Source organism: Hyperoodon ampullatus, assembly GCF_949752795.1.
Source record: "Hyperoodon ampullatus genome assembly, chromosome: 20".
NCBI lineage: Eukaryota > Metazoa > Chordata > Mammalia > Artiodactyla > Ziphiidae > Hyperoodon > Hyperoodon ampullatus.
In genome coordinates, this window is record NC_136933.1 from 31,928,493 (window position 1) to 31,938,999 (window position 10,507).

The 10,507-nt window shown below is 37.4% G+C and overlaps 1 protein-coding gene across 1 annotated transcript in view; it reads left to right on the forward strand.

Annotated features, from left to right (window-relative positions):
* The window catches only part of NEIL3 (nei like DNA glycosylase 3), a gene marked incomplete at both ends in the record, with an annotated part of 39,304 nt that extends 29,059 nt beyond the window's left edge, over positions 1 to 10,245 (forward strand). Inside the window, 4 exons of the mRNA XM_079726694.1 lie at positions 867 to 1,036; positions 2,483 to 2,900; positions 8,497 to 8,671; positions 10,063 to 10,245. Coding sequence (XP_079582820.1) covers positions 867 to 1,036; positions 2,483 to 2,900; positions 8,497 to 8,671; positions 10,063 to 10,245 — 946 coding nt within the window. The remainder of the gene's footprint in view (positions 1 to 866; positions 1,037 to 2,482; positions 2,901 to 8,496; positions 8,672 to 10,062) is intronic.
* Between the last annotated feature and the right edge of the window lie 262 nt (positions 10,246 to 10,507).

The window sequence follows — 10,507 nt, forward strand, 5'->3', positions numbered from 1 at the left end:
GAATGGCATTAAAAGTCAAGGGAAGTAAAGATAAAAAAACATAATGAGATGTGTCTTACTTTCAGATTTTCTTATGCTATTTATGATTTTACCAGACAAGTCTGAATTTTAAACCTGTTATAATTATGCGTAGGAGCAAAATGTTACAGAAGACAAGGTTACCTTTGAAAGTCAAAGTGTTCTGAAACGTAAGGTACAAAGCCTTTACTGAAAGAACTTTTTTCAATATTAATGTTTGGAATCATGAAAGGAATCCATGACACTGCATTGGCTGCTAAACCACGTGATGTGCTCTGTGGACCCAGAGCCATGTGCTAAAGAGCAGGACTATATCAGAGCTTTAGAAAGGCATTTCCTGTAACAGTAAAGAGTCAATTAGGAATTCCATCGTTATAGATTATAGATCAATTGATTTAGCGCCCAGTAGATACTGAGAAATTCCAGAGGCACACGAAGTAAATGTAAAACTTTTCTCATCTTACATTCAATGCTCTAATTTCTACGTGACTCATTTCCTCCCTAATTTGAATAAAGATATTTTAGTTTTGCTTTGGGAAGAGCCCCACTTACTTAAAAAGCTAGTTGAGAAATGCTCCCTAGTGGTTATGTCAAATATTTTTAGTTAGTTTAAAAAACACACACACAACTCTTTGACTCTAAAACTTTTGTTATTTCTGTCTTTAAAAGCAATCAGCAGGGCCCAAGTAAAAACATTTTATTCCGAGAGAGCTAGAACTTCTAAGCAATAGTAAACATGTAGCCTTTGGGTATTAATGGTTCTGTAATTGTTTCTAAAATACCCAGAATGTATAAGAACAAGACAATAATGAAAGTGTCAATGATTAACTTTAGAAGTTCTCTTATAGCAGGCTGCCAGCTAGAAATACTACAGTCAGTTGGCCATCTAGCAGAGGGGGTCATCTTATGGACTCTGTGGCCCGGAAGTCTGAAGAGCAGTGGACATGTGAGGTCTGTACGCTAATAAATAAGCCGTCTTCTAAAGCATGTGATGCTTGCCTGACTTCAAGGCCTACGGGTAAGACTGAATTTTGATTCTGAGTTCCTTCCATTTCAAAGAGGGTTAATTATACAAAGTCAGGTACATATCTTGTTCCGTCTTGATATTTCATAATGAAGTAAAATGCTGTCTTTCTAAAAGGTTTCAAGGAATTGCCAGCCTTTGCATGTAAACGATGCTGACATTCTGTTGAGCACTTTTTTTTTTTAACGGGGGGAAAACACGCTTGTGCTAAAAGAGTCTGTGCCGTTGTATCTCAAAAAACTGAGATGATCACATCTGTTCTCTACTGTTTCTAATGAATTATTCAATAAAGCTTTGTTTTATGCAGATTTCAGCAACTTTTGAGTTTGTTATTCCGTCCAAGTGTTTCATAAATTGAAAGGGAGGATTTCTGTAAGAATATCTTTGCAGGTGGAATAGGAAAATGCTGAGTTTTTTCACTTCTTTAGCCTCCTACCTCTTGTTATTAAAATCTTTACCCAGACAATTGTACTGATTTCATTGAAATCCTTCAGAATAACTCTTCATAGCTCAATTTCATGCGTGCAGAGGATGTAGAACCTCAGAGGAAACCTGTGATTAAGAACCATCTCATTGATGCAGCTTCTACTGTGTTCTCAAAGTGTTCTTTCTTTCTTCAATTAGAGAGGAGAAAGTTCATTCTTGACTTCTGGACCCCCCATTGTATGAGCTGTCATATTGTGTTGTGTTTGCTGGGCCAGAAATGCAGGCATCACCCGTTATACAGCTTTGCTGGTAGCAGAAGGGACTGTGTCTCCTATTTCTGTCCCTCCCTCTGCAGTATCATTCAACAGAGAGCCCCCAGAAAACCCCAGTCTTAGGTTTCCACATTTATTCTGACATTCTGAAATGCCTTTACACATCTTAATTATTATCTTGTTATTTTTTTCTGAGTATGAAAGGCAGATAACTGCAGTTTAGAATAAATTAACAGATTCCAAAATCCTAGGACGCTTTTTTGAAACATATTTAGTAAATGTAAATCTTAGTAATTCATCTTTACTTAATTTTAATAGGCCTTTCACTTGGTCTTGTCATTCACAGAAGCATTCCTGATAATCTAGATATAGGCTCTAACTGCTGATCTAAAGCTTTGTGGGGTGTCACCTCTTATTTACACTGCTTTAATATTTGGCCTAATAGCAACAAAATTGATAGCTCAGTAACCTTTAAATGCTTAAACATAACATAAAGCATAACAAGTAGAAATCTTTATTAAACCCACCTCTGAGTCCCTGGAAATTTTGCACTTCATATGGTACTTTATTTCCTAATCTGAAGGTGGTTAACTCTGAATTGCTCAAGCTAACTTTGTATTATTAGTTCTATACATGAAGTCACTGTAATAAATGAACTAAATGTTTTAATCAAATGAAAAGATGTTTCAAACAGTCAATGTATTTATAGGAATAATGCAGAATTACTGGTCTCTTCTTCCAGATTCGGTACCTAAGAATGAAGAAAATCCTATCGCCTTTACCAGTTTAGTGAAATACCCTTGTAATAGCTTTGGAAAACCAAGGACGGAAGTGAAGATCAACAGGAAAACTGCATTTGGAACTACAACCCTTGTTTTGACGGATTTCAGCAATAAATCCAGTGCTTTGGAAAGAGAAGAAAGCCCAAACCAGATACTAGATGGGGAATTTCCAAACCCTCCTACTAACGTTTGTTTTAGTGATACAGTGCACCCCTCCAAGGAGAGAACAAACTCTAGAACTCATCTATCTAACAAAGTAAACATATCATCTATGGTCTGCTCTCCGTCTAAATTATTTAGTCCAGCATATAAACGATTAAAAACAACCCACTGCTCATCACGGGATCTCAAAAGTGGCAACCCTGGATTTTCTAACAGGTATGATGCTTCTAACCTTGCTCTTTAAGGTATTTGCGTAAGTTTTAAGAATGCAGAAAGATCATCCATTGCTGAGGAAGCTGAACTGATCTTGGAAATGTCAGTCAAACCCTGAAAGACTATTACAGTAATTTGCATCCCTTGCCTCCTCTAGCTTATAATATTAGAGAAGGGAAGGGAATGAAGAACAGAATTTCCTCCATCTGTAGAAGTTTTGTTTTGCTTTTTTCTGGCTGTAACCATATACATGCTTAATACAGAATGTTTGGAAAATACTGGAAAGTATAAAGAATAATGATGAAATCCCCCATAATCTTACCGGTTGGCTGTCTCCACTGTTAGCAGTTTTGTTTAAGGTTTTCTTCCAATGAAAGATAGTTCTTCTAGAAGGGAAACTATCATTCATAACGTTTAGTAAATGTCTTCTGTTCTAAAGAGAGGGATCTGAGATATTTTTAGTGACATTTCTGCCAAAGAAAGTGATTGTATTTCAAACAGCCAGGGGGCAGGGAGGGCGGTCTTTGTTTCAACCAAAAACGCTCAAAGAGCCGTGAGTACTACTTTTGGACCTGAAAGTAAAGAGTTGTAATTCCAATTAATGAATACTACCAGATCAGATATGTTTTATGAGGCTACCAGCTACACATTCAGGAGAAGACCCCCCAGTTGCTGTCACCAGAGACAGAGAAATTTTAATAAACAATGTCATCCTTGTTCCTTAATGATTATTGGCAGATCCTGGAACTATTCTTCCCCAACCTTGTTTAATTTCTTTATCTGGGGCTCCTATCACACCTGATATTATGCCTCCGTCAGGGAGAGAGATCTCTCCACAATTTTCTTTTCCTTCAGAAAGCAGACACTGTATATCCAGCCTCTTTAAATGAAGGGAAGACTATTTTAAACGGAGTGAAGGTGAGTTTCCTTCCCCTGTGCCTTTTCTTGCCAACGGGGGATGAGAAGAGGAAGAGTTGCTGTGGATGGGATCTAAAATAATCTCAGGAGGGATTCTGATTTCCAGCTTCTCACCTGATGAGCTATGTCTTTGCTGATGGAAAGGTTCTTTGAGCAGTGAGATGAAGGACCACCATTGCACAAACCTAGAACAACCTCTGGGAATCCTTTAAGAACAGAATTCTGAGACGGTTTTTGGTCAATAGATGCTTCAATCTTGAGTTTCTTGTACTGACTCTAATTTTACCATCAGTTAATCTTGATCATTTATCCTTGGCTGATTTGTTGTTGTTGTTCATAATCATGTATAATAACTGGTTTGACCTTTGTCCATAATACTCACAAAATATAGACATTTGAGTTAAGCTCTGGCAGGCAAACTTTTAACTGACTTGATCAGTACACCACCTTTTCACTGAACACTAATGAATGTGTCATGACGAAAGTTTATGAAGGAGCTAGTTAAGAGTGTCTGAGTTGGGAGGCTATGCTGTAGGAAAATCATTTTTGAACAGCCTTTTCTGTTGTGTAGCTTAAGTGGAAAGAAGCAGATGTGATCATTTAAAAATATTGTGGCTTTTTTTGTACTCAAATGAAGTATCTTGGCATATTTTTATTTCCTTAGTGCTTTGTAGAAAATCTCAGACAATTTAACTAATGAATTATGGATTTAAAAAAACATTAATGTAACCTTAAATTTTAAAGATTTCTTCATAAGCCATCAGTAATAGGGTCATATGATTAATCACAGCACACAGCTTTACTTAGAAACATTGCAGCGTGCGTATGTGTTGAATATAAGAACCCCAGGAATGAGACTCCAAAATCAATCAACATCAACTAGCAGAATAAATGTCAAGTGATGAAATACATTCACCCAGCAGCCCTTCTGCACCCAGCTACTTTACAAGGAATAAATTGCAAATTACTGTCATGTGTTTCATTTTTCTCCTTGTCTGGCAGCTACAGTGTTCATCTTGTGGACAAGATGCCGGGCAGCCGGGCAGAAGCTCACAACATAATAGGATTAAAGCAGGTGGTCCAACTCAGAGAATTCATTGTTTCTTTAATAATTGTATGGTAATTAATTTGCCTTTTGTTCTCTTAATTACTGCTCTCATCACCACATGATACATGCTATGTTGATGGGGCATATTTTCAGATTGGTCTTTAGATAGACGTGAATATTATCCAGCTACTGGATTATAAATTAGATCGTTGAACCAATTTTTAAGCAGTTAAGAATGACTGTTAGACAGTTTTAAGTCTTTGATCCAATTATTATAAATGCAGAGCAAAACACGGTGATAACCGCTTCAAAGGAGCATAACGTGTTTTGGGTTGAAGTTTTTCCTGAGCTGATGCAAAGGCTCACGTAGATGAGTGAAATGAGTGAAATGAAAATCACTAACGGTTTCTCAGGTCTGCCGCCATCAGGGTTGCCAAATTCTACCTCTAATCACCAGTGAAGCACTCACCTCTCATTCATGCTTCTGGTTCACCTTTTGGTGTTTTCAGTCCCCAAGGATGTCAGAACCACCTGGGACCATCCAGGATGAGTCATTTAACCTCTGTTTGTTTGTTACGATCCTTGAAATACTGCTGAGCTACAAAATCTATATTCAGTGAGACTGATCAGTTCAATGTTTTTATTATAATGAATCACCCTATCTGTAAAATAAGTTAAACCATGATAAATTGATCACTGAAAAAATACCCATTTAAAAAATTACAAACCTGTGCTTGGTAATGTCTTCCTTCTTGATAATAGTTTTTATCTGATCTCTGTTCAGTGTTACTTGAACAGTGCTTATTGAACATGTTCAGTGTTTATTTATTAATAAGTATTTATTAAGAACCTATTATACATTAAGCATTACTCTTGGTTCTAATGACAACTTCTACCTCAGCAAACTACAGCCAACAGGGCCAAAGTCAGCCCACCCCCTGTTTTTATAAATAAAGTTTTATTGGGACACATCCCATTCCCATTGGTTTACATATTCCCTCTGGCTGCTTTTCATGCTAAAACAGCAGATTTGAGTATTTTGCAACAGAGACCATAAGACCCACAAGCCTAAACGTATGTCCCTTCTGAAAAAGATTTTCCAACGCTGATCTATTATATTGACTGTTTATAATCCAGTATTAGTATTCAAAATGATGGTCCTAGTTATCAAAATAAGTTAAACTATCCCATATGCTAAGTTTACCCAAGAAAATGCTCTGCTACATTTTCGAAAGTTTTTAAAGTAATGATTGAAACAAAGAGGAACCAGGATGTCCTCAATTAATCAGAACATTTAATTACCCTGGATAATGTTTGCTCTCATAAAATTAAGATTCCCTGTACATCTTTAGAGCTTATGTGTTCACAGATGGCATCAGTGTCTTGGTTACATTAACTCAGTGCTTCAGTACTTAATGTGTATATGAATCACCTGGGAGTCCTGTTAACACGCAGATTCTGATTCTGCCAGCGATCTGGAGTAGGGGAGGATAATTCTGTACTTGTAAGGAGCTGCCAGGTGATGCTGATGCTTCTGGTCAGATGGACCACACTCTAAGGGCCGGGATAAGATAGCATGTGGCTATTTTCTCCTTTAACTTTATACCAAGGAAGCAACAGAATTGAAGACAGAAATGAGGAACCTATAGGAAACACTGGGATCTTTCCTTTCCACCTTAATCCTGACTTCCACCGTGCTTCTCTCCAGGAAAACTTTACTAGTAAGAAAATCTAAACATCTCCCTGGATTTGCGAAACTCTGGAGATTTCTAGGTTGAAGCAAGTGGGTTTGAAAATGTTTAACTGTTACCTCAGACAGCCTTCCAAATAATATATAAAACTGTTTGCATGTGTGTACTTTTTTTTTTTACAAAAGCATCAGTTTCTTTCTTTCCGTTAAGATTCTTAACCTTCTGTGTTCCTGCTCTAAATTTTTTTTAAGCACTGTTTATGACCCACTTGCTTCAATTTTGAAATCACTCAACTTCTCTACAACCACCCAGATGTTCAGCTTCTCTTGAAGTTAACGTTTTAATATTGCCCCTTTTGGGGAGGGGGGCTTTTGAAGTGAAGGGGGTTGGAAAAGAGAAGTCTATTGCCCCTCACCCTCCCTATTTCTGGTTAGCATCCCCCGTGACGCTAAAATATAAGCCACTATCCCCTACCCTGAAAATGCTACCAACAAAATACCTGCTGGAGAAATATTTAATGATAACAGTTTCCTTAGCAGTGCCCACAGCTGCTCTCATCTTGCACACGCCTGCTGCCCAAGCAGCTTCAGAAACTTCAGGATGTTTGAGTCCATCCCAGACATCAGGATGCTTGAGTCCATTTAAAGAAATATATTTAAGCATCTATTTTATAACTGAGTGTAAACCAATTTCACCACAAATAAAAGATCCCTTGTATGTCAATTCTATCTCAATAAAACTGGAAAAAATGTCTCACACTCTTAACATTTTGATTAGATATGACGCCTCAAGGCATCATTATAGGAACAAGTATGGGAAGAATGTGGTTTAGGAAGCAAGGAAAAGGGAACCAACCTCTGATTTATAAGCATTTTTTAAAAATCATTTAAGAATGGTATTTTGTTCTTTAGAAGTTAACAAAAAAAGAAAGGAAGAACTTATCATTAAAAAGTTAAAAATAGGGCTATTAAGGGAAGGGCTTCTGATTTTAATAAGAGCTCTTTTTCTCTTCAGTTGGTTTATTAAGAAGACTATTATAAAGGCATTATTAAAATATGCAAAATATAAAAAAATTAAAAATAATCATGAAGCTCTTTTTCAAAGAAAACATTCCACCTAGACAGCTACAGTGGAAGCCCGACTTCTGGCCTTTATACACTGTACTCAGGGGTAACCTCCAGACACTCTTGATCTAATCATGGGGGGAGACTAAAGCTTCTTCGCTAGCTTTACAAAATACACATTTCTGCTCTGCCAGGCAGCCTGTTACTTGCTGAAATATGATTGCAACTATTGTGGTAGACTTGGTCAAAGAAAAGCATAGAAAATTGTCTTTAAATTGGACAGTAGATCTCTTTGGCCTTGTCAGAACCATTGATGAGAGTTTGCTACCGATGAGAAAATAATTGGAGAAGATTGTGACTCTAGTTCCTTTGGGCGCCAGGGGACAGCTGGACTTGAGAATATTTTAAGGGAAATAAAAGTGGCCACCCTGTCATGTTGGGTAAGAAAAGAACCAAATGTCACAAATGAAAACTAAGAAATTGGATGTGCAATTCAGCTGTTTGTATTCTTGAGAAATTTAAATGATATGCCTAATTTAAATTTAATTTACATAAATAGGTAGCTTTGGAAGGAAATTACCTGGGAAAACCAAGAATTAAAAAGATGTAGGAGTGTATGTATTGGGTTGGCCAAAAAGATCGTTCAGTTGGTGAATACATTGTTCAATAAAATTCTTGGTGAAAATGAAAGATGTCTTTTATTTTTACTTAAAAGCGAATGAACTTTTTGGCCAACCCAGTAATTGCGGGAAGTTGATGGTGGTCACTTTCTGGTACCGTCTCTTTGTACAGGCGGGATTCCGATGCGGGGTGAGGTGCTGTGAATGACCCCTTTTAGCACGATCATGCTGCAGTTATTGTGTAACTTGTCATTACAGGGAGCTTCAGAGTAACATGACAGGTGGTCCTCGTTCATTAAATGCCGGCAGTCCCCGCTGCAGTAAACACGACCGCCCCTGCGTTCTCCACGTGGTGAGGAAGGATGGAGAAAACAAGGGCAGGTGCTTTTATGCTTGTCCTCTACCGAGAGAAGCACAATGTGGATTTTTTGAAGTACGTGTACGACCTAACAAGCTTAATGATAGTGTCCTTGAATACTTCAGTTATTAAAGTGTAACAAATAGCAGTCCGTTTCTGGTTTTACCTTTAAATTTAAAAGCCATGCTGACTGACATTTAGTCTAAAACCTGAATGTTGAATAACTGAAAATTCAAAGAGGTTCATCCCAAAAAGAAAATCAAATGACAGCTATTCCATTATTAGAGTATATCATATTTGTAACAACAGGGTAGAAGTGTTGCCCCCTTGGCTTACAAAGAGAGAGGTATTGAGTCACCCAGGTGACTGATAATCCAAGATAGATATTTGCTCTTCCTGACTTCAGTGTGACATCCAAACCTTTGGTTTATGCATTGGATAGAAGAACCCAGGGAAATAATTTACATGCCCTGGATTTACAGTAAACGTAGCAAATCCTACCGCACAGGCTTCACCAAAACAAGTGATGGCGCAATAACAGTTTAGATGTAGGTGATTCCCCAACCTTTCAATCTATGAGTTTGTCCCTGCAAATGAGTGTGAGATACAAGACAGGAATCTCGGTGCTTTTGGTCAGTCTTTGTGCTTTCCACAGAACGAGAGCTTCTCACTTCTGACTGTGAGCCTAAGGTTTAAAGACATATTTTTCCCAGCTGCTTCATCTGGTGCCTAACTAGAAAAAGAAAATATGGATCTGTTTAGGCGCTGGAGCAAAAGTTTTCTGGTTGGGCTTGCTGAGAGAGAAATGATCTGTCTTCAGTGTGATACCTTCCTAAGGAAAATTTGATCATGATCTTAGAGCATAACCCCTGCCCGAGATGTGGCTCCATCCTACTCAACTTCCTGATCTCCTTCCCTCAAAGCTTGTATAGATGTAATGGAGAAAATATTATTGGCAATATTAGCAATATCACAGCCTTCTTGGTAGCTCTCTTCAGGCCAAAATTAATAAGGATAAGAATAATACAATGGAATTTGCGTGAATTAGTCCTGGTAATTATGTATTGGATGCTTTCTTTTCCTAGGAGACTAAGGAAGTTTAATATTAAAATCATAACAAATATTTGACCTTAATAGCTTAAACAGAGCTATAGCAGGAACACTGGTGATTTGCTTTACAGAGAGATTTTCAATAAAGTGAAGGAACTTCTGTAAGTATGCCTTTGGACAGAGGGAAACTCAGAATTATGACTATTTTCTGTGTGATTCAAGCAAATTTGTTAGAGATGCTTCTTATAGGATATAAGGTTTTTTAGGGGCAACAACTAATGACTTACGTGTATCTTACAATGTCAAATTAATAGGAACAGCAGTGAAGACAGTACAGTACTAATCAAATGTGTCGAGGCTCAGCCTGTCTGTCATTCTACCTTCCACCTAAACTTTACAATCTGTTTCCCCCGCAGTGGGCAGATTTGTCCTTCCCATTCTGCAGCCATGGCAAACGCTCCATCATGAGAACAGTGTTGAAGATTGGACCTAATAATGGAAAGAATTTTTTTGTGTGCCCTCTTGGGAAAGAAAAACAGTGCAATTTTTTCCAATGGGCAGAAAATGGGCCAGGAATAAACATTATTCCAGGATGCTAAAGTTATTGCAATATTCGAGAACTCTTCATTTTATTTGTGTGCCATCTTTTCATTCAATTTTTTTTTGCCTTGATGAGTGCTATATGGGTTTTATCAAATATACAATATATTCCATTTAGAATGTATATTTAATGCATTTAGTTATGACAATAAAGTATTTTTAGTATGCTCTTGGTCTCTTGTAACTTCTTTGGGGAAGCAGTGTTTTTTTTTTTTAGGAGTATGCAGTACAATAAAATAATAATTATTCTGTCTGAACTGA